The sequence below is a fragment of the Cornus florida genome, unplaced genomic scaffold (genome assembly GCF_030987335.1).
Source record: "Cornus florida cultivar Cherokee Brave unplaced genomic scaffold, ASM3098733v1 CherokeeBrave_3.0.0_Hap2_Chr02, whole genome shotgun sequence".
NCBI lineage: Eukaryota > Viridiplantae > Streptophyta > Magnoliopsida > Cornales > Cornaceae > Cornus > Cornus florida.
In genome coordinates, this window is record NW_026775572.1 from 72,365,074 (window position 1) to 72,389,950 (window position 24,877).

The window sequence follows — 24,877 nt, forward strand, 5'->3', positions numbered from 1 at the left end:
ATTTCCTATTCATTCCTTATATTTCCCTTTAAATAACAAAGCATTATAATAATGCGTAAGAATCAAATAAAATAGAAATTATGAGCAACTGAATGAAAAGTAAGGGCAGAAAAATTTCATGAAATTAAAAATGGGTACTCCGTTTTAATTACCAGAATAGCCCTGAGATGGGAAAATGTTGTGTTCTTCCTTATAACTTCCCAACATATACAAATGCAAAAGACATATGTGACAAATAGATTATAGAGAGAAATGGGGTAAAATTAAGGAAGGATTTACCAGTTGGTTTAATCATCAAGTAGTGAGAAACAGAGAAAGGAAGGTCATCGTATTTGATGCAGCAAGAGTGCTGATGAATCTGCCTCTTCAGATAATCCACCATTGACTCGCGACAGCTGTGATTGATGCTTCCAACGGTTCTGATCTCCAATCCTTTATCCCCATTTATGGACTTCATCCACGATCACCGAATTTACACTCCAATGAATAAGCCCTAATAATTTTCTTGGGCCGACTGAAAACTGTCAACTTTTTCTAGCGCCTTTTTTATTTATTTATCTCATTTTTATTTAGGATTTATATTAACAAAACAATTCAAAATTAAAAAAAAAAAGAAGGAAAATTTGAAATCCTTAAATAATAGTGGGGACAAATTAAGTGTAAGCAAATAAGTCAAATATGTTCGTGAAGGCAACGTTGTTGTTTTGTGTTTTCATTTCCATTCAATATATATATATATATATATATATATATATACATATATTTTGTTGTGGTTTGTACACATTTGAGATTAAAAACATGTTTAGAAATGTAAAATTTGTAATATGAATTTCTTAAAACAAGAATATAAAAATATATTTGATAACAGTAAAAGTGCCGCACAAATTTTGGCAGTAAAACACTTTAAACAAATAAGATAACAAGCAAGTGTTGCTAAAAAAAAATTGGTAGTTAAAATAAAAATCATTTTGGTAATAATTATTTCCAATTATAAAAGACATTTTTTTCTACTGCTAAGGCATTGACACTCAACAGGAGAATTTTAAATACAACTTAGAATATGCTTAAACTGAAATTAAATTATATTATGTTTGTTGATGTCTTGTTAGTATTTTGTGCAGGAAAGATTTCCTCTCCATTAATGTTTATTACATAAGCTTTGGATAGGCATTTACATGTGTAGACACTTCTAAATTGTACAAGACGCAGCATTTTGAAGAAAATCGTGAACACCGTGGGGAGAGTGCAAAGTGGTGTGGACTGGTTTTGACACAAAGACAAGCTAAACTATTTCTAAGCAATTTTTCACATTGTGATTAGCTATCCTTGATAAACTCCCTACAATAGTCGGATTAAATCATTGGCCTCTCATTTACTGGAGTTGCAATTTGAAAATAAAGGAAATTCAGAATGTTCAAGAACGAGTAGAGAGTTGAAATGAGTGGAAAAAATTTTCCTCGAAAAGTTTGGCTCTACTGTTTTGGCTTTCCTGTTTATTACTTGATTTGGCCTGTCCATACAATTGGAACTTCATCATCTAGTTTCTATACTAAATGACACTGATTAAATTTTGCCCTAAGGCATTTTCCAGTTGTTTGATAAAGACTTGAATGAACAATATGAGAGTATTGGCTCTTGCAACACACAAATTATACATTTTTCACTTGTCTGATCAACAGTGGAATTACCAATAAGTCAGAGTATTGGCTATTTAAAAAACATATGGCTACTCTTTGATTGAAACTTGCCCTTTTGTTCCATGGTCCAACTTTATAATAATAATCAAATGAACAAATGAGAACATGTACATGACCAATGGTTAGCGATACCGAGCCACTAATACTTTATAAAGGGAGGTTAGAGATTCGAACTTTAATGAAGTCGTGTGTGTAAGTACCGACTAACAAAAAACATGTATATCCATTTTTTATTAAAAAAAAAGAAGAAGTAATAATAACACCTCGAAATTGAATTTTGACAAGAAAAACATTATAAGAATTGGAAGTTGCACATGTATTGAATAAAAAATTGAATTAACTCCATTTGATAATTTTGTAGTAGCACAATAGTATAGTATAATTTCAGTCAATATATATACAACTGTGTAGTAGCACAATAGTATAGTATACATCAGATCTACTAAATTAACTAAAGAGCACCATCCAAGTGACACTAAAGAATAAGTCAAGTGAAGAGCAGAACAAGTCAAATGACACCAACACAGAGTGGACAGGCAGCACCCAACCCTTACAGCTTCAACAATCAAGACAGTAACAGCAACCAAATCTAGGAAACGAAATTAAAATTGGTTAAGCAACCAAAAATACCACTCAACCATAGCATAGCCATTAGGAAATGAAAACAAGCATTCATTTAGAGATCTATGATCAATCTCACCCAAATTGAGCAAGGGCTGCCACTTCGCGATATTGTGCCGATTCCAGTTTGAAACTTTTATCTCAGTCCTGAATGATAAAAATCGCGATATTGTGCCGATTCTAGTTTGAGACTTCACATGTTGAGAGAGAGAGATTATCAAGTACCGAATGATATTAGAGACCAAATCAGTCCCAAAAGGCTTAATATAGAAGTAATATTTGAGCTCCAGTTAGCGGCAAAAAAGGGCGCTTGTGCTCTAGCAAAATAAATGCAGCTCGTATGAAAAAAAATTTACTTGACAAGCCAATAAAAGATTAAGCATCTCATCAAATATGAGCTTTTCTTTTGAGTTTTTTTATTTTTTATTTTTAGCCATCAAAATTCAAAATATGGTTCAAACAATATGATTTAATTAAGTTGTACCATGAATCTCCTAATATTTATGGAGACATTAAACCTTACCACATAGTGTGTTTTTTCCATAGAAGCAGAAATTGAAGCATTGGTCCTTCCCAGCTTTCAAACCACAATTGAGGACCTGTTGGATATATATAACCATTATTAACATATATCTAAAATTGAGTAGAATATATATAATATTATAACATGATAAATATCAAATGTTCTGCACATTAGTAGTTGATAAGTCTAAATTAAATACCTCTGAGAAATTTTATTCACTTTAATATGAGCCAAAAAATCTGTATCCAAACAATTTTAAGAAAGAAAACATCTTAGGAAAACATTTTGATTCCTTTAAAGCTTTGACGATTGTTCTGTAATACATGACCTCAAACCTTAACCGAGAAACAACTAAAATATCAAAATAATCAATTCATGGTTCTGTTGCAAAGGTATTAGATTACCTTGAGCGAAGATTGTCTCTCCATGTTCAGAGATTGATTGAATGCATGAAATGGAGCCTTAACAGATTAATGGCCTCTCGAAGTTGGGGATTATGAAATTGATCTTTCATTCATTCTTTTGACATGCATGTGTGAATTTGGAGCTTCAGTTCCGAGCCCTAAAATATACAAGAATTATAGAACGATGTCTCCATGACTCCATTCGCTTCAAACTGAGCCATAGTCTTGAAATCACCTCGAAGTGGAAGAGTTCTTGAGATCGGTGAGATGCTGGGGAGGAGAGAGAGAGAGTGAGTGACTACGCCCTAACAGAAGAAAACACACAAAGAGAGAACAGAGAAACAATCACAGTTACAATCAATTAAAGGGGGAAAAAACCATCATACGAAGACAAAATGGATTAACACAAAATAGATAATTACCGTGACATCCTGCAATTTTCCTAGTGACTTGCACGCAGTGTGTAAATATTTGGAAGGTCTGGTAATTTTCCTAGTGACTTGCATCCAAAAATGTACAAGAAGCAGCTTACTCGTCGTGGCCCTTCAATTCCCCAAATCTCACCAAGTTTCTCACAGTTACAAAGTCGCAATATCTTTAAATTTGTTAGTCTGGACAAATCAGGTGTCCTCTCCAAGGCCATGCAGGATGACAAGTCCAACTCTCTTAGGAGTTTCAATTCTTTAAGTCTCAAGGTCTCAATAAGTTTCTCACACTTACAAAGTCTCAATGTCTTTAAATTTGTTAGTCTGGACAGACCAGGTGTCCTCTCCAAGGCCGTGCAAGATGGCAAGTCCAACAATTCTAGGAGTTTCAGTTCCTCAAGTCCCCAAATCTCAGAAAGTTTCTCCCAGTTACAAAGACGTAATGTCCTTAACTTTGTTAGTTTGGACAAATCAGGTATCCTCTCCAAGGTCGTGCAGGATGACAAGTCCAAATTCTTAGGATTTTCAGTTCTTCAAGTCTCCAAATCTCACCAAGTTTCTCACAGTTACAAAGTCGCAATGTCTCTAAATTTGTTAGTCAGGACAAATCAGGTGTCCTCTCCAAGGCCATGCAGGATGACAAGTCCAGCTCTCTTAGGAGTTTGAGTTCCTCAAATCCACAAATCTCACTAAGTTTCTCACACTTGCAAAGTCTCAATGTCTCTAAATTTGTTAGTCTTGACGGATCAGGTGTCTTCTCCAAGGCTGTGCACCATGACAAATCCAACTTCTTTAAGGATTTCAAATCCTCAAGACCCTCAATCTCATGTGTCCTTTTGCAGTGACCGAGATTTAATCCTTCCAGCTTTTCCAATTTGGATAGATCAGGCCATCTTTCCAAGGATGTGCAAGTACTCATATTCAAATCTTGCAAGGATTCCAATCTATCAAGGCCCGTAATTTCATTCAAATTCTTGCAATCTGCAATACTTAATTTCCTTACCTTCATGAAGTTGGAAAGATCGGGTAGTGTTTCTAGTGATTCACACCCATCTAAATATAATTCTATTAGGAGTTCTAATCTTCCAAGGCAAGGAATCTCCCTTAATTTTAAACACTTCCAAACATGAAGACCTGATAAGTTTTTCAAATTTGACAGATCTGGCAACCTCTTCATTGACTTACAATATGTAACATATATTGAGTTTAGACTTAAGGGAAGAGCTGGAAGGCATTGAAGTTGTGCACACTTATCTACAAAGAGAGACGTAAGACTTGAGGGAAGAGTTGGAAGGCATTGAAGTTGTTCACACTCACTTACAAGGAGAAACGTAAGACTTGAGGGAAGAGTTGGAAGGCATTGAAGTTGTTCACACTCACTTACACGAAGAGACGTAAGACTTGAGGGAAAAATTGGAAAACATTGAAGTTGTTTACACTTATCTACACCGAGAAATGTAAGACTTGAGGGAAGAGTTGGAAGGCATTAAAGTTGTTCACACTTACTTACGCTGAGAAGCGTTAGACTTGAGGGAAGAGTTGGAAGGCATTGAAGTTGTTCACAATTGAGAAATGTAAGCCGAGAAAGGGCACCAATACCTTCAGGAATTTTTAACTCCTTTAGGTTCACCAGGCTAGTAAGGTTTAGAAATGTCTTCATTAACCTGCAAGTGACTTTTAGACCCACTAGACTAAAGGGAAGGGCTGGGACAAACTAAAGATTTACGCAATGCCCTAAATCAAGGGTTTGGAGGTGAGAAAGCCCACAAATGCTTGTTGGTAGACCACAGATACCTGTTGAATCTAATCTTAAGATTCTCAGAGACGATAGTCCCCCAAAATTACTTGGAATTTTGCCTTCCAAACTGAAACAATTCGAGGCATTTAACTCTTCAAGTTTCAGTAACATTCCGATGGTACTAGGTAACTTCACTATCAGACCAAATTCCATCTTAAGAATTCTCAATCACTTTAGGTTTCCAATAGTATCTGGTGTTGGAAACGGGGGCATTAAAAACATAAACTTTGGATAAGATTTGGAATAGATTCCGCTAATAATTTTTTGCGGATCTCTACACGAGCGCATTTCTCTCTGTAAGGAGATGAACATGATATATTACTTTCTCAAATCCGTTTCCGGGTGAATGAGAAATTAGCTCCAAAGTGTGGTGTTTTGATAAGCTTAAATGGGTATGCAAAATGTGGGAAGTGTTTGTCCCACATGAAAAAAAAAAATTGTTGAAACAAATTGAAATTTAAATAAGCTGAGTTTAGGATTTGGGCTTGGGCTTAGGCCTAATTGTAAAGTCCAGATTATTCTTTTTTGAAATTTTTGATTGGGCCTAATTTTAGGCTATGCTTATTTAAATGGGTTTCACAAATGGGTGGGTTTTTTGTGTGGTTGGTTTTTTGAATTAAAAAAAAAAAAACTACTTTTTAGTTTTTCTAAAAGGTTACACCTTTTAAATTAAAAAACCATATTTTAGTTTTTCTAAAGGATTACACCTTTTAAATTAGAAAACCACTTGTTAGTTTTTTTCAATAGTTTAACCCTTTTTCCGAACCATCATAACCCATGGTTGCACTCACTCGAAAAGGCACATTGCAACCTACTGGAATGGATGTGTCTATTGGTGAACAGACACCATGTGAACCATTGCAACCTATTGGAATAGATGTGTCTAGTGGTGAACAGACACCATGTAAACCATTGCAACCTATTGTAATGGTTGTATCCAATAATGAAGAGATACACTCCATCCGGAAAGACATTTTCGTTTCTATAAATACCCCCCTTTGGATCATTTGCAAGTTGTTCATTTTTCATTTTCTTCTATCTCCCTCTCTAGACTTGAACCCGACCCAAGTGGGTTCAAACCATATGTTAAGTGGTTCGAACCACTTAGACCCTAATCGAATTTCATCGAGCCATATTAAGATTGGTTCGAACCATTTGATTCGAATTGCACCCAATTCAGCATTTATATAGCATAGATGCATTTTTGAGTCAGAGAGAGTATTACACGGAGAAGGTTCGCCGTATCCACGAGTTTGTAGTGCTGCTACTAGTGGATGTAGACCGTTGTATCCTGGGAGATAGACGCCACTGAGTCCGTTAGCACCATAGCGGGGCGAATCTATTTTAAGGACATAGTATCTAATACTAGCCTCGGTCCAGGTTCTTTATTTATAATTATTATTTCATTAATTTATTTTGCATATTTAATTAAATATAGAGTTGTATATTTAATTAATGATTTCTTAGCATATTGTTAATTATCTCATGACATATTAGTATAAGGTTTGTTATATCTTAAATGTCACTTGAAGCATATATTTTACCAACAATCTTAAGACAGATTCATTCCTTGCGTAAATTTTATTATATATTTCTATTTAAGATATAAAAAAGTAGATATCATACTAATAGTTGAGATATAATAAAATAATGTTTTATACATTATTATATGATAATATGCTAAATATTGATGTGTTCAATATTATATGAAATTGAAGCATGTTATATAAGTAGACTATTAAATTATTTATATATATATAATTCAATATTGGTTGAATTATTTTAATTTTGTAATATGATATTATGAAGTATATGACATTACCTGAAACATATGCCAACTAGAGGTGAAAAAAAGTACTTCGTCACTTTTATCAATATTTGCACAAAATACTATTATGTATATTTGCTACGAAGCAAAGATAAACCTTAGAAATATTTAAAGATTACAAAAGTGAGGTTGAGAATTTGTGAATACAAAACATCATGTGCTGATATTTGTTTAGAATATGGTATCATTCACGAAGAAATGATGAATGCTATATTGACAAGTTCTGGTTTAACTCAGAATTTGTGGAGGGAAGTTCTGCTTGCCGCAAATTATTTTCCTCAATAAAATACCTCTAAAGAAAATGAATATGACACCATATGAATTATGGAAAAGTCGAAAACCTTCCTATAAATTCTTAAAAATGTGGGAGTGTCTAACTAAGGTTGTACTTTCTCCTAAGAAAGTTAAAGTGAGACCTATAATGTGGCAACCTTATGGGTGGGTGTGCCGTGGGTAGGTGTAAGAGGCACTGACATGTTATCACATTGAGCAAGTTACAGGTGCACAGTCCCACACCACCTACGTAAGGGAAAAGTAAAGTGATTTTATGTAGTGGTGTTATCTCCAATTGGTATGAGGCCTTTTAAGATAAAACCCAATAATAAAATCGTGCGGGCTTGATCCCAAAGTGGACAATATCATACTATGTGATGGAGTGAATCGTTACATAAAACCTTTGATAGGTTACAACATTAGTGCATATCATTTTCTTGTAGGCTAGAATGTCTACATCTTTTGGTCCTAATTTTCTAGTATGTTTATTGGAGAATGAGCCACAAATCTTTTTTCTTAAATTAATTATATGATATAATTAATCATGTGATATAATATGAAACTATATTGTTATGCAAATTCAATATTATTTTTACAAAAGTTTATTATTTGAGATTATAATATTGAGATATGTAGTTGAATTACTTAGTGTACGTAGTAATTTAATTTTACAATATAGCTTATTTAATGTGTGATATTATTAATTTTGTATGAGTTCATGACTGGTTTGTGTATTTAATACAACAGACAAAAATTGATTAGTCTAAGTATGTCAATTCTTCCAATAGTCAAGGGAGAAAGATCTATACTAGTGTCTAAAACACGTATAACTGTGAATGGGCTAAATAAGAAAAGATTTTCCGATAACTCTAAAAAGTTTAATGGAAAATGTTATGGATACACTAAGCTAGTACACTGAGACAAGCTAAATCAAACTAGTTAACTCTAATGTACAATTTAGCTAAAAGCTAAAATGTTACTGAGTTGCAAACAAGGTAGCTTAGCTATAAGCTAAAATGATTAATGAGGTGCACAGAACCTAAGAGGAAGATGAAAAATCTGTTAGTTGGTTCTAACTCTCAACTTGGTAGTAAAAAATACGAGGGTGATGAGTAGTTATTTTAGCCATAAGCTATTTGAGCTATTCATCATATCTGCTCATGTAGGAGGGAATAATACTACTTGTAAAGTAGTAGTTTTTGAAGAATATTCTTCAAAACAAATTACTCTACTACCAAGGTAGACTACTTAGATAAGTGTGTACTAAAACTATGAACTACTAGAATTGATAGCTAAACAAACTTAACTTCAAGTTAGCGGTAATAGCTAAAAAATGGGTGCTCATCATAACCTAGTAGTGAGATATGAGAAGAGTGTACTTAATCTAAGCTAGTAATGATAGTTAAAAACTCACTTTTGACTAGTAATGATAGCTAAGAAGTGAGTGCTCACTCTGTGGTGATTGTATCCAAAGCTTAAATAATAAGATAGTTATTTGCTTAAATGATTGAGTTATGTGATGTGTGACACATGAAATGTTATAACATGTTAATATAACTGACTTAACATGAACCTAAACATGAATAACTCAATTTATAAATATAAAAGAAGTAAAAGCAAATATTAATTAGAGCCCATTGGAATTAATATCTTTAGCATTAATTCACGGTAATGTTGGTGAATTATTATAAAATATGCTAAAGATAAAGTGAGTACATATGCACTAGAGACTGTTAAATATGCTTGTTGAAAAACGAATATAGAACCTTGGAAAGGTAGATGAGGTGTAACATTTAATATATGGTATTTCAAGAGTTGAAAAACCATAAGAAATATATCATATATAAAATTTCAGGATTATCCCAAAGTTGTGGAGGGATATTGTCCATAGATAAAATTTGCTATGAGTTACCTCACCAAATAAGAAATACTTATAAATGTAGGTTCTTAATCCTAAGAAATTTTGGATAGAACCAAAAATCATTTATAGTATTATAACAATAGTGCATGTTGTTTCCTATGAGGAAAATATTATAGAACAACTAGAAAAGTTCTTTTTTCAACGGAAGAGCTGAGTTATTTATTCTAATTGAAGAGTAAAGTGTACAAGCTTATAAGTCCTTGAGTGGATTAAAGCTAGTACCAAGACAATGACATAAATGTGATGTATAAGTCATTGTATGTCTTAAAAAACATTAATGATATACTAATTAGTATATTTGATATGAAAGATTTAACATCTAATAACATATTATATTCTCAATAGAGTGAGATTGAGATAATACTAGTTATGATAACAAAAGCCTAGCTAAATTTTGTAGATGTAAATCTCAAATATAAATATTAGCCAAAGTATATCATTGGTTGAGATTACAAGGCATCTTAATAACTGTGTTTAATTGCACATTTTCAATCTAGGATCGGATCACTAAAAAACAATAAATTGGGTAGTTGAGATACACCCTAAATCCAATATTGCATAGATCGAGGTATCTAACTAAATTGGAGGTGTAACAGTGATGCAATCTGGATATGGGATATTAAAGACTTCAAATCCAATAGTAGATATGTCTTTTATATTAAAGGTGTAGTTCTATGTTCTTAATATAACTCAAAGTTAGAAACTTTGAATAAATCAAATAGGGAAGTCAATAGACTTCACCTAGAGGACAATTCAAAGTAAGTCTACACCTATGCCACTAAAGAAAATGATATTGCTAACAATAAGCAATTTTAGGGCACAAAGTATACAGTTGCTCTCACCTGGAGAAATCTCTGCAGAGTGTAATATTTCTAAACACAACCTTGTGGCCACATATAAAATTGAAGGTTGTATTAGAGAGCAATTGTATAGTTCATCGAGGGGAATGGGGTTTAAAGCCGAAAGCTAACGAGTCACCTTAATGGAAACCCAACCTAGTTGACTGGAGATCCCAAGATCTAGGTTCAAAGGGACAACAGAAATTCTGAGTGACTCACCAGAAGCACTGGGAAGATATAAATCTTCTACCCATTTTTATGATGAGACAGTGCTACCTACAGCGATGATTAGGATAAGCTATGCTTTTAATGACTCTTATACCTTGAAAATTCAAGTGGGGTATGGTAGGATACTCTTAATAAGAAGTCACCTATATGAGTTTGAAGTGAGGCCGCTTCTATGAGAACTATAAAGGCTAAGTTTTCTGAAGCACTCATTGAATACCAGGACTTGTTCAGGGCCAAAATGAACACAACAATGAGAACCAACTTTGTGAGGAAAGCTACTGTGTGTTTGTTACTGTCTTGATTTACACAAACGGCTGAACAGTTCAAGACATCGCGTTCACTGGTTAACCAGTAAATCCGATAGCAATATACTAGGGAAGGTTCAAAGTCAAAAGCTACCTATCCTGATGCAGTATCTTTCCGATTATACTCTCTCTAGTGTCTGCATGATCATCTTTTACATTTTACGCAAATTTCCATTCATGTGGGGGATTGTTGGAAACGGGGGCATTAAAAACATAAACTTTGGATGAGATTAGGAATAGATTCCGCTAATAATTTTTTGCGGATCTCTAGACGAGCGCATTTCTCTTCGTAAGGAGATGAACGTGATATATTTACTTTCTCAAATCCGTTTTCAGGTGAATGAGAAATTAGCTCCAAAGTGTGGTGTTTTGATAAGCTTAAATGGGTATGCAAAATGTGGGAAGTGTTTGTCCCACATGAAGAAAAAAAATTGTTGAAACAAATTGAAATTTAAATAAGCTGAGTTTAGGATTTGGGCTTGGGCTTGGGCCTAATTGTAAAGTCCAGATTATTCTTTTTTGGAATTTTTGATTGGGCCTAATTTTAGGCTATGCTTATTTAAATGGGTTTCACAAATGGGTGGGTTTTTTGGGTGGTTGGTTTTTTGAATTAAAAAAAAAAAAACTACTTTTTAGTTTTTCTAAAAGGTTACACCTTTTAAATTAAAAAAACCATATTTTAGTTTTTCTAAAGGGTTACACCTTTTAAATTAAAAAACCACTTGTTAGTTTTTTCAAAGGGTTACACCTTTTTCCGAACCATCATAACCCATGGTTGCACCCACTCGAAAAGGCACATTGCAACCTATTGGAATGGATGTGTCTATTGGTGAACAGACACCATGTGAACCATTGCAACCTATTGGAATAGATGTGTCTAGTGGTGAACAGACACCATGTGAACCATTGCAACCTATTGTAATAGTTGTGTCCAATAATGAAGAGATACACTCCATCTGAAAAGACATTTCTGTTTCTATAAATACCCCCCTTTGGATCATTTGCAAGTTGTTCATTTTTCATTTTCTTCTATCTCCCTCTCTAGACTTGAACCCGACCCAAGTGGGTTAAAACCATAGGTTAAGTGGCTCAACCACTTAGACCCTAATCGAATTTCATCGAGCCATATTAAGATTGGTTCGAACCATTTGATTCGAATTGCACCCAATTCAGCATTTATATAGCATAGATGCATTTTTGAGTTAGAGAGAATATTACACGGAGAAGGTTCGCCGTATCCACGAGTTTGTAGTGCTGCTACTAGTGGATGTAGACCGTTGTATCATGGGAGATAGACGCCACTGAGTCCGTTAGCACCATAGCGGGGCGAATATGTCTTAAGGACATAGTATCCAATAATAGCCTCGGTCTAGGTTCTTTATTTATAATTATTATTTCATTAATTTATTTTGCATATTTAATTAAATATAGAGTTGTATATTTAATTAATGATTTCTTAGCATATTGTTAATTATCTCATGACATATTAGTATAAGGTTTGTTATATCTTAAATGTCACTTGAAGCATATATTTTACCAACATCTGGTAATTCTGTAATGGCTGTTGATGACAAGTCCAGCTCAATTAATAATTCTAATTTCCCAATGGAGTCTGGAAGCTCTTTTAATTTGCAGTACCTTAGTGACAAGCGCTGCAATTTCACTAGTGAACCAATCGAGTCTGGTAGTTTAGTGACACCAAATGAATGACCAAATTTAAGGTCCAACAAAGATGTTAGGTGATCGATTGAGGGCAAAATTTGAGTCAATGATAGACAACAGGTGGCACTGAGAGTTTCAAGCTTCTTCATAACACCTCTACTAATAGGGACTTCTTCTATACCAGTACCATCGATAAGGAGTTCTGTTAAAGCTTCCACTTTATCAAATTCAAGAGGCAGCCTGTTGAGTTTAGCACAATTCTTCAAATTTAAGAAAACTAGACTCTTGAGATGCCCAATTGATGGGTCAATATCAACCAAACTCTTACAGTCTTGAAGAATCAATCTTTCTAAAGTAAGATATGAAGAGAAGTCAGGAGTCTTAACCATGTTTTTGCAACCTGTGAGATTTGGAACTTTCAACTTTGTTGCAATCTGCAAAATAAGGAAAAAAAGAATTGCTTAGAATCAATTACAGAGATTTATGTGATGAGTACACGAAACAAAAGCAGAGAAATTGATGAAACCTTGATATAATTCCAACCCTCCAAGTCTTCTGTGACGTTGCTCTGTGATAAATCAATAATGACCAGATTCTTTAGATGAAAATTGATTGGGCTAAAAATTTGTGGGCATCCTTTCTAGCAAAGCCATCTCAAATTTAAAAGAAGACCCTTAAAATCTCCATCCAGCTTTACCAAGTCCATTTGAAGGAACCTTAGATTAGATAGGATTGCAAATTCTTCATTTGTAAGACAGAGAGCTTTAACATGTGACTCTAATTCAAAGTCTTCAACCTGTGACTCTGACTTTAAGTTAAGACAGATAGCTTTAACCTTTGTCGTTCCCTGCCAAAGGAGAACATTTAGATAAGTTGATAATTAGGGGGAATGATCTGCAAAAGGTGAAAATTTGAGAGGTAATCTATCATAAAGTGATAATTAGGGGGAATGAAATTTAACATTAATAATGAGATGAAACCTATGTCAGGATGGTTAAAAATTTATGTCCTTGAAAATAATGGTTTCGGTAAAACCATAAGTGGCATTTGCAGGCTATATATAAGTTTTTAATGGCCGACTTGTTGTGCGGCAGTGGCTCAATATAAGCCGAGGCTAAGGCAATACAAGAGAATATTCATCTAGTAATATAATTAATATTAATTTACCTTCTATTTATATATATATATATATATATATATATATATATATATATATATATATATATAATATTGTTCTTGCTTCTTGAGATGCAAAATTACAAATTTTTGTTAGAAATCTTGGTTATTTATTTACTAAATTTTCTTTCTTTTTATTTTTTTTTGGGTAATATTTTGTTTATCATTACAGAGCTCCTTTTTAAATAAATAAATAAATAAAATGGAATTAATTTATGTAAAGTTTCCAATTTTCGTCATTTTTTAATTTCTGGAATATTCCATTTTTGCAAGGGCATTTTTGTCTTTTCCTGTGTTACGTGCCAGACACCGTGGAGTGTGCCAGGTGTGTTCGAGAGTTGGTCGGCACATTTTTTTTTTTTTTTTAATTTAGGACTCTTGGGAATACACCGGTTACCATTTTGGCAATTTTTTCGTTTTTCAGGCCGAAAAGTCCCGTGTGGGACCCGCCACCGGAATCGTCGTGTACGGGGGTTCAGATTGGGTCCATTTGTATTTCATTTATTTTATTTATTGTGTTTTATGTGGTTATTGTATAGCGTGTATATATATGTGTGTGTGTGTGGGGGGGGGGGGGGGGGTGGAAAATAAAAGGAAAAAAGAAAAACATCAAAAAGGTTTTTTTTTTAGTGGTGGGACCTACCACTAAATTGTATTTGTGGTCTAGAGACCACATTTGGTCTCATTCTTCTCTCTCTCCCCATAATATCTCTCTCTCGCTCACATTTCTTCATTTTTTCTTTTTCTTTCTCCAAGCAAACTTCAACCTTTGATTTCTCCTTCAATTGTTGGAATTTTTGGGTGCCGTTTGCGTCAAAACGAAGAGCTCGGCGAGATCTTCAAGTTGATGTAAGCAATTTCAGCTATGGCCATTCCTAGGATTTTCGAAATCTATGGTTCAAATTGGGGGTTTTTATCATTTTGGAGGTAAATGTGTTTATTTTACAATATCTTGGATTTTTGTGAATTATTTCCCTTAATTTGTGGTTTAGCATGCTAATTGTATTGATTTTCCTCTAAAATGATGAAATTGTTGCAAATAAAGTATGTGATTATGTGCTTTAGTTGATTTTACATGGACTAGCATGCTTGTATAAAGTAGAATTCATGCCTTATATGCTTGCTTTGCCAAATTATTGTTGAATGTAAGTATGTTTTATTTATTTTGAAGTTCTTGTAAAGCATGCTATGTGTTTTAAGCTAGAAGTGGTTGTATATTGATGAGCATTGGCATGTTCATTCATGTATGAGATTGTGAAGCATGAGGCATACATGCATGAACATTGGGAAAGAAATGAGAAGTTGTTTTGAAAGCAATGGAAAATGGGTTTTTTGGGAAAATAAGTTTTGGAAAGGTTTTAGTGAAAAACTCGGACGCCAAGGAGGTACCAAGGGTCCGTGGAATTAGTGTAACCTAGAGGGAATTAGAAAATCACCCTAGCGTGGTTGAGCTATCTGGGCCCCAAATGACGCCACGGGGTTACAAAGGGTCAGGATTGTAATGACCCAAACCGGGGGTCCGGATCACTAACCGAGTCTTTAACTAAACCCGAGGACACACCAGGAGTGAAATAGTCATTTTACTCTATGAGTGGGTAATAAGACCTAAAACCAGCCTAATGAGGTCTAAAACAATTATCTTAGTCATTTCATGATGCACGGTGAGGTTCTACGGTCATCGGATAAGAATTCCCGAAAGTACCCCTTCCCGGTTTGAATAGAATTCCGACACCGTCCCACTAAAATGACTATAACTCTCAACATGAGTGGAATTTGGAGATGAGATTGGTACCATTGGAAAGCTAACTCAAAATATTTGAAAATGAGCTCAAGAATGACCCCGTTTGGGTTTGGAACGAAGAAGTTATGACCATCCGAAGTTGAATGATCAAAAGCTGAGCTACCAAGGCAAATTTGTGCCTACTGAGGACTTGAACCAGTTCAAGGACCTTGAACTGGTTCAAGATGGGCAGTGAGCCCAAACGTGAACCAAAAATGCTCCCTTGAACCGGTTTAAAGGTATTGAACCGGTTCAACATGCCCAGAACCTAAATATTTGGCCTAGAGGTCTAAAAACTGTGCACTTGTACATGGGAATCCCCTTTGGTCTCTTGGTGATCTTAATCAAGTCTAAACCTGTCCCAATTCATGTAAAACCATTAAAATACAAATTTTGATCTTCATTTAAGCACAATAGCAACATAATCAAACATAGTTCTTCATAGTCTTTTACAAAAGAGTAAAAATTTTATATAGTTCACAGTCCATAGTTTACATTGGTTTCTACAACATTACACCACTATACTTGATCTTTACAAAAGAGCTGTAATGTTTATGGTATATATATATATATATATTTTTGTGATAGAAAAAAATTAAAGGAAAAGTTAAATTAAAAGTGGTGGGAGCCACCACTTATATAAATTGTGGCCAAAAGGCCATGTTGGCCTCACATTTTCACTCACTCCCGTAAGCTCTTAATCTCTCCCCCTTCTTGATCCATTTTCTTTTTCTTTTCAAAACAAAAATTTAATCCTTGATTTCTCCTTCATCTTTTGGTATTTTTGGGAGTTGTTTGCGGCAAAACGAAGAGCGCGCCGAGATCTACGATTTGATCGGAGCAAAAGTGGTTTTGGTGCACTCTAGGGATTTCAAATTTAGGACCCATTTTAAGGATTTTTCTACAAAATTGAGGTAGGGGTTTCTAATTCACATTTTCTTGGATTTTAGTGAATTATCTTTCATTAATTGTTGTAAAGCATGCCTAAATTTTGTGGATTCTTGCAAATGTGACTTAATTGTTATACAAGTGATGTGTGGTTATGTGTTAATTATTATTTGAGGAGAAAGCATGCTTAAATGATGTATATAAGAAATGTGATTATGTGTTAGTTGATATTTTATGTATAAGCATGCCTATGTGGAATATAATTTCTGCCTTGTATGTTTATTATGTAAAATTAATGTTGAATGAAAGCATGAATTACGCATTTTGAAATTTATTATGGAAAACATGTGTGAAATTCAAAAGTTGAATTGTGTTTAGAAGCATGAAGCATTCATGCATCCATTGGGAAAGAAAGAGAAAGGGAAAAGTGTTTTGTTTAAGTAAATGAAATCGTTTTGAGAAAATCATTTTCGAAAAGTGTTTGCGAAAACCGGACGCCTATGAGGTGCCTAGTGGTCCGTAGTGTTAATGTAGTCTAGAGGGGACTAGAGATTGAGCTAACTAGGCCGGATGTGAAGCCTTGGAGGTGCCTTGTAGTCATGGATAGTTAGCCAATCCTCCCTTCATGATGCCTTGGAGGTGCCTTGGGTCGAATTGCACTAACGGTTTGGAAGTTGAAATGGTAATGTTTCGGAAAATGGGGAGCGACATGGGCATGGCATTGCACTTCATTGGCATATATGGTATAATTGTGACTTGAATGACAATTGTGGTTATATTTGACGTTGTGGTTATGGATTATATCCTTGGTATAGTATGATCCCATTTTCTTGATTTCTATTCTATAAGTGGATTCACGGGGTCATAAGAGGTGTGTCTTAGGCACCTCCTACTGAGCATTTAGCTCACCCCAGTATTTAACATTTTTTCAGGATACGGGAAGAAAGTGGGGGACGACGCTCCTCCACAGGTCTTGATGGGTTAGTGGACTATTTTGACATACTTTGTAGTTATGATCTCATTTAATTATTATTATTATTATTTATTATTTATTTTTTTTATAAACCCTGGAATAACACGTATAATATGCATTGACATAGGAAAGGACGGTAGTGTCCTTAGTTGACCTCGAGTTCGGGTAAAGACCTAGTTAGTGATTCGAACCCACGGATTCGGGTCGTTACAAGAGCCTAGATCATAAGTCTATACAAAGGCAACAAAATGGTGGCTCTACTACAGTCTAGAGCTGTGGAGGATTGTTGTCTGTCAATTCTTTTTCTGAACCTGAAAAATATTAAATAACAACGAGGTGAGCCTAAGCTCAATAGGTGGTACCTAAGACACACTTCTTACGACCCCGTGAATTCACGTAAGAATAGGTAAGATAGAAAACGAGGTCATGACACAAGGTTTATATGGCAAAAATTACATTAACTAGCAAATGATAATTATCATTCAAACACATACACGCCATATAGTCTAATGAAGTGCAATGCCAAGCAAATGTCGCTCCCTATACCCAAAACATTTCCGTTTCAATTTTCAAACCGTTAGTGTAATCCAACCCAAGGCACCTCCAAGGCGTCACGAATGGAGGGTTGACTAACTATCCACGACCACAAGGCACCTCCAAGGCGTCGCATCCGGCCTAGTTAGCTCAATCACACTCCATTCTAGACTACACTAACAACACGGACCACTAGGCGCCTCCTAGGCATCCGGTTTTCGCAACACTTTTCAAAACATTTTCCAAAAATAGATTCACTTGTTTTTAGAACATCTTTCCCTTTTTCCTTTCCCAATGATAATGTATGAATTATGAAAATTCTTCAATGCAATGACAATACAGAATTTCCATACAATTCAACCTCACAATATAGCATGCTTAACAAGGAAATTTCTAATAGAATTATAACATGCTTACTAACACTCAACTTTAGCAACTAAGCAAATGAAATTGAAAACATAACCATTTAAGTATAATTTTCAATTAAATCCAACAACAACAACTCATGAATCACCTTTACATGAATACCCATATGGATACACAAGGTTTACATATAACACTATAGCAATTACTCAAGGAATTACTCAATTTAGCAAGTTAAACATCAATATAAGAAGCAAGTTATACATCAAATATAAGAAGATAGTTCACAAAAATCAAAGATTGAGTGGATTAGAACACCCCTACCTCAAAGTGATTATCCAAACAAGGCCTAAGGCTAAGCTAAATTTTGATCTCTCCAAACCCTAGCAATATGGGTGCCAAATGGAAGCCCTCCTCAAGCTCCTTAATAATCTCCTTTCAATTTTCCTTAAAGCTCACTCCAAACACCTCAAATCAAAGCTTGAATTTGTATAGGCATGAATGTGATACATAGATGTGGAGTATAGAGAGAGAAAAGTGAAAAGCAAAGAGGAGGAAGGGGATACCCGAAAATGGAAGAGAAGGGGAAAAAGTTGGTCTTGCACTTGGTCAAATGGTTCTCATGGTGCCACTTGTCAAACAAGAAATGATCTCTAATCTTGGTGAAATTCCAATCTTACTCTTGTTCATCCCATTTAATGCCTCCCCTATCCTCCAAAATATATTCCCAATTATGTAAATATATGAATATAAACATATGAGTGAAATGTCCATAATGCCCCTCACTTAAAATGAGAAAACCGGGAGAAGTTCCCGAACCGGAAAAATCGTTCCAACCTCGAAATTTTTTTTTAGAATGATGCCACCACTCTTAAATGACTTAAAATGATAAATATATATATATATATATATATAAAATCACTAGCACCCTCGGCTCAAGAAAATGACCAAAACTCCCTTTAGCGCCAATGTGACACATAAAAATGGAAAAGACGAAAATGCCCTTTCAAAAACAGAAAAACCAAAAATGGAAAATGACGAAATTCAGGAACATTACAAGGACAGTAGCCAATCCTTCTCTCGTGTCGCCGAAGAGTCACCGAGGGACGGGTTATGTTAACGGTTTAAAAAGTGATGGATTGGATTTCAAAAAAAAAAAAAAAAAGAAAAGAAAAGGGGAGCAACGTACATGGCATTGCATCTCATGGCATGAATTTATTCCATTATGACTTGAACTTGTATTGTGTTTTTTCCCGGCATAGCATGATCATGTTTCCTTTGTTTTTATTCATTGTTTGGATTCACGGGGTCTCAAGAGGTGTACCTTAGGCACTTCCTACTGAGCTTTTACTCACCCCTTTATTAATATTTTTCAAGACACAGTAAAAAAGTGGCAGATGACAATACTCCACAAAAATGATGGGACTAGAAGGGATGTTTTGCACCATTTAGTGTTTTAGAGTGATTCTTTTGTAGAGCATTAACGACAAAAATGTATTAAACTTGTTTGGCATGGCCTTGTAGTGTAACTTTGAGCTTGACTCTATTATGATGTAAATTGGACAATTGTAAAGATCATATATATTTTTGATGTGAATGGGGTTAATGAAGTTGTAATTGTAAATAATTAATGATGTTTTTCATCCATGAAAGTAGTATGATGCATTTCAAAGTGTTTTAAGATAGGTTAGATAAATTTTGAAGGTCCAAGAGAGGCCATTGCATTTTTATGCATTTAAGCATTTGTTGTAGGATACTTTTTAGCAGAGGTCATACCAATTTTTTTTTTATTTTTTTTTATTTTTTTATAATTGACCTCGGGTTCGGGTAAGAATCTGGTAAACAGTTCGGACCCATGAGTTCGGGTCATTACAATTTACCCAACCCCTTCTTTTTTACTTTTAGAAATTTTTACTAATCCTAATTCACATATTTAAATAAAACATATTTATATATTAAAAAAAAGGTAAATTAAAGAACAATAGAACTGACCTTATACAAGATTTATTGAAAGTGTTTTAATTATCAAAATGCAAGATTTTCTCACCTAGAAATTAAACATAAAGATAATTAACTAATCTGCTTGATCAAATAAAAAACATGACGAGTTTAGAAGAATATGGAAAGGAGGAGTTGATAGATATAACTGAAAAGATGAGAGGAGAAATTGTGAGATTCTTGACATTAAAAATGTGTGAGAGGAGAAATTGTTGGAGATTCTTGACATTAAAAATTGCTAAAATGGGCGAAGTAGAAAGAGAATGTATAAAGGGCTATTTTTTAGTAGTTCATAGCTCATACATAATTGTGTTAGTAAGGTGACAAGAAAATTAATGCGTAACAAGGACATCAGGAAGGAGTTGGATCTTACTGTATGCGTCTCCAATACGTCGATGGATTCATCATGAAACCACACCCTACTACGCTTCCCTGGCTTTTCAACATTTTCTTGACGAACAATATCTCTACCAAGGTCTCTAAGCTGGTCATGCATTCTTAGCTCATTATTATTTCCAATTTTCACCAACCGACGGCGTAGAACTCTTATCTCTGTTTTGGGAAAATTCCACATGTGTACAGCAATTCTTTCATCCACCCCAATGAAAAGGCATGCAATGTCAAGAAATATTTGTTGTTGATTACAGTCTAATGCATCGTAACTTATTTTTAGCGTATCCATCACATCTTTATGTGGGATACTTTTCAACTTGTTTATTTTATCTTCCCATTCCTCCTTTTCGATGCCAATAAAAAGTGAGCCAAAAACCTCAAGAGCCAAAGGCAACCCTCCAGTAGTAGACACAACATCTCTAGATAAAGTAACAAAGTCTTCTGGGGGATGGTCCGTTCTAAAAGCATGTCTGCTGAAAAGTTGAAGAGATTGATTATTATCCAATTCTTTTGGTTCATAAGTCCTACAATCTACCTCAGGCAGATTTAGGATCTCTTTGTTTCTAGTTGTGACAATTATCCTACTTCCTGAACCAAACCAATCACACTTACCCAAAAGTGCAAATGCAAGGAGATGGTTTATGTGATCGACATCATCAACAACAACAAGAACTTTCTTCCCAGAAAATCTATGTTTGATTGCATTAATTCCTTCTTCCATAGACCAAATTAAGATAGAGTGTCCCTGTTTCAAGATGCTAGATACAAGTTGGTTTTGCAAAACAACAAGACCATCGGGCGATTTTTCTCTAACATCTGCAAGGAAGCAACATGATTCAAATTCAACTTTCTGTTTGGAGAGATTGTTGTAGATGACCCTGGCAATAGTGGTCTTGCCGATACCCCCCATGCCATGGATTCCCACAATCCTTACATCAATGGAATTATCACTCAAGAATTTCATCATTTTTTCTACATGAACATCAATTCCAACTAAGCGTTCATGATTTACATCCAATAAGTTCCTTTTCAGCTTTTCCCATACCTCTGAAATAATGTCCTTTACCAGTGCTCCTTCATGCCTGCCAAACATAATTGATGTCACATGTATATGGGAAAAATGAAAATATATATGGCCTATTTAAATTTTCAACAGTTTTTTTCTATTCTCAGAAAATAAAAAATAGAAAGTAGATTCAAAATTCATTTGAATAACAAACTGTTGTTAATTTGTAAACAAGGTTGTTAAAATCGGGATTCTACGCAGAATTGTTTTGGGCTCCGTAGAATCGAAATCGTAGAATCGGATCGTGAATCGTAAGATTCTACCAAATTGTAAAAAAATAATTGAAACTAACTTCTTAAACAATAAAATCTATAAAATATAACAAAAATGATGTCAAAACACAAAATATTACATATCCATGAGTTCACAAATCTCAAATCCTAATAATATTTCAAAGTCCGAATATAAATAAAAGAGAATGTAGTTCAAAATAACATGAGTTTACAAATCTCAAATCTTAACTCATCCATCTCCAAAGTTAGAAACTAAAATTACATATCGAAAGGAAATTTTTTTATTAACTCTATGCAATTTCCTTTTTTTTTTTTTTTTTCGAAAACTGAAGAAATAAAAAGACCTTTTTGTCCACCAATCCAAGTGTTACGGTGTATGTGACCTTATTAGTCACAAGTATGAAATTAATCAAGAGTTAGCACAACAAATTAATGAACCACGTGTTAACTCGATCTCATTATATTATTAGTGTAGATTACAAGATTATACATTAGCTCGCATATCCGGTAAGTCTTTTAAGCTTTTAAATTATTTTTCATTTTTAATATATATGATAAGCCTTCAAAAAAAAAAAAAAAAAAAATTAGTCAAATGAAAATATTAATCATGAAACCAAAATTTGCCTAAACCTATTAGTCACGAGTCTGCATCCTTGAGATATAATTGATCTTTTTAATTTTTTATAATTAAACACAAAAATATATTATGGAACATCGATATGCATAGTAAAAATAATTGATATATATACATATATATATTTCTTTTTCTGCCACTAATGAAAAATAATTTATATTTTATAGAATAAATTTTTAACTTTGTATACTATACTTAGGCCAGGCCTCTTTTATTTTGTAGCCCAGAAGAAACCAACCAAAAAATAAAAAAAAGGCCAAAAATAAAGGCCCAAACAACCAATTTTGTAGAATCGTTAGAATCGGGTAGAATTGTACGAAACCTCCGATTCTACGATTCTACCCCCGATTCTACTGATTCTGCCCCCGATTCTACCAATTGAGCGATTCTGCTACGATTTGACTCGATTTTGAGTTCTGAGTCGTAGAATCATGCGATTCTACGACTCAGAATTGCGATTTTGATAACTATGTTTGTAAATTAAGTTAAACTTAACTAAACAAGTTCGAAGTTGGCTCGAAAAAGGAGGAAAATAATGATGATTTTATTTTTCTCTCTGAAAGTTCAATCAATGTACACATACACACCCATAATATTGCCCCAAGTTAGCATGGCTCCAAAACTCAAGCTCCCCTTTGGGGAGAATACCATCGGGTGGTAAATAACATGAAAAGTAATAAGAGCAGAATCAATATATATATATATATATATATATATATATATATATATATATAAACTATAAATATGTATATACATGTAGGAATGTAGATATACAGATGCAATTACCCATCAGCAAATTTCTTCACTTCGCGTCCCGTCAATCCCCCAACCTCCTTCCAAGCCTCCACAGTATCACCATCAAAATTCTTCTCGTGTTCCCGAAAGGCCTCTTCGTAACTCCCCTTCTGCTCTCGCACATCGGACGGTTTGACATCGTAGAAAATGGGAATTATGATGTGCTCCCGAGTCCTCTTACACTCAACCATCTTGGTGAGCTCACACAGGCACCACTCACTCGAAGCATAGTCTTTGGAAAGGATGGGAATGGATATCTTTGAGTGCTCGATTGCGTTGAGAATCTCAGTAATATTCTCTTCAAGGCGAAGCGCATTGTTGTCTCTAAACGTGTGGATTTCTTGCTCCCGAAGGTCGCAGTAGAGGTGATCAGTGAATCTCTTACGAGTATCATCGCCTCTGAAACTCAAGAAGACTTCATAGTCCCATCCTGTAGTAGCAGGTGGAAAGGTGGACAATGAATAAGTGTTGGAAGGTGGTAATGAAGTGTTCATTTCAAAGGTGTGAGAGGAGAGGCTTATGCAGTGATGAGTGCTTAGAAATGAAAATGATGAGAAATTAATTATTAGTAGGTGTTCACCTATTTATCATTACCAGTATTGTTTTGAATGAATCTAAATGGAAAGCTTTTTTATGGCCTACAATCATAGTTATCAAAATCGCGATTCTGAGTCGTAAAATCGCACGATTCTACGACTCATAACTCAAAATCGAGTCAAATAGTAGCAGAATCGCTCAATTGGTAGAATCGGGGGTAGAATCGTAGAATCGGAGATAGAATCGTACAAAATTGGTTGTTTGGGCCTTTATTTTTGGGCCCTTTTTTTTTTGGTTGGTTTCTTCTGGGCTACAAAATAAAAGAGGTCTGGCCCAAGTATAGTATACAAAGTTATATATTTATTCTATAAAATATAAATTATTTTTCATTAGTGGCAGAAAAAGAAATATATATATGTATATATATCAATTATTTTTACCATGCATGTCAATGTTCCATAATATATTTTTGTGTTTAATTATAAAAAATTAAAAAGATCAATTATATCTCAAGGATGCATACTCGTGACTAATAGGTTTAGGCAAATTTTGGTTTCATAATCAATATTTTCATTTGACTAATTTTTTTTTTTTTTTTTTTGAAGGCTTATCATATATTTTAAAAATTAAAAATAATTTAAAAGCTTAAAAGACTTACCGGATATGCGAGCCAAGGTATAATCTTGTAGTCTAAACTGATAATATAATGAGATCGAGTTAACACATGGTTCATTAATTTGTTGTGCTAACTCTTGATTAATTTCATACTTGTGACTAATAAGGTCACATACACCGTAACACTTAGATTGGTGGACAAAAACGTCATTTTATTTCTTCAGTTTTTGAAAAAAAAAAAAAGAAAAAAAAAGGAAATTGCATAGAGTTAATAAAAAAATTTCCTTTTAATATGTAATTTTAGTTTCTAATTTTGGAAATGTATGAGTTAAGATTTGAGATTTGTAAACTCATGTTATTTTGAACTA

General features: G+C 34.1%; 1 protein-coding gene across 1 annotated transcript; it reads right to left on the reverse strand.

Annotated features, from left to right (window-relative positions):
* Positions 1 to 4,268: 4,268 nt before the first annotated feature.
* LOC132296419 (disease resistance protein RUN1-like) lies at positions 4,269 to 23,851 on the reverse strand. The gene is made up of 6 exons (XM_059794622.1): positions 23,349 to 23,851; positions 20,610 to 21,711; positions 13,222 to 13,371; positions 13,021 to 13,092; positions 12,400 to 12,958; positions 4,269 to 4,705 (listed from the first exon to the last, which is right to left on the reverse strand). Exons 1-6 carry the CDS (start codon positions 23,849 to 23,851, stop codon positions 4,269 to 4,271), a joined length of 2,823 nt encoding a protein of 940 aa, XP_059650605.1.
* Between the last annotated feature and the right edge of the window lie 1,026 nt (positions 23,852 to 24,877).

What these genes read in the sequence shown, in the direction of transcription:
- LOC132296419 (XM_059794622.1), bottom strand. Translation starts at nt 23,851, where the DNA reads ATGAACACTTCATTACCACCTTCCAACACTTATTCATTGTCCACCTTT. An exon ending in ACGTATTGGAGACGCATACA is followed by an intron (nt 13,372 to 20,609) that starts GTAAGATCCAAC and finishes CTCCTTTGGCAG; the next exon opens with GGAACGACAAAGGTTAAAGC. An exon ending in TTTCTCTGCTTTTGTTTCGT is followed by an intron (nt 12,959 to 13,020) that starts GTACTCATCACA and finishes CTTATTTTGCAG; the next exon opens with ATTGCAACAAAGTTGAAAGT.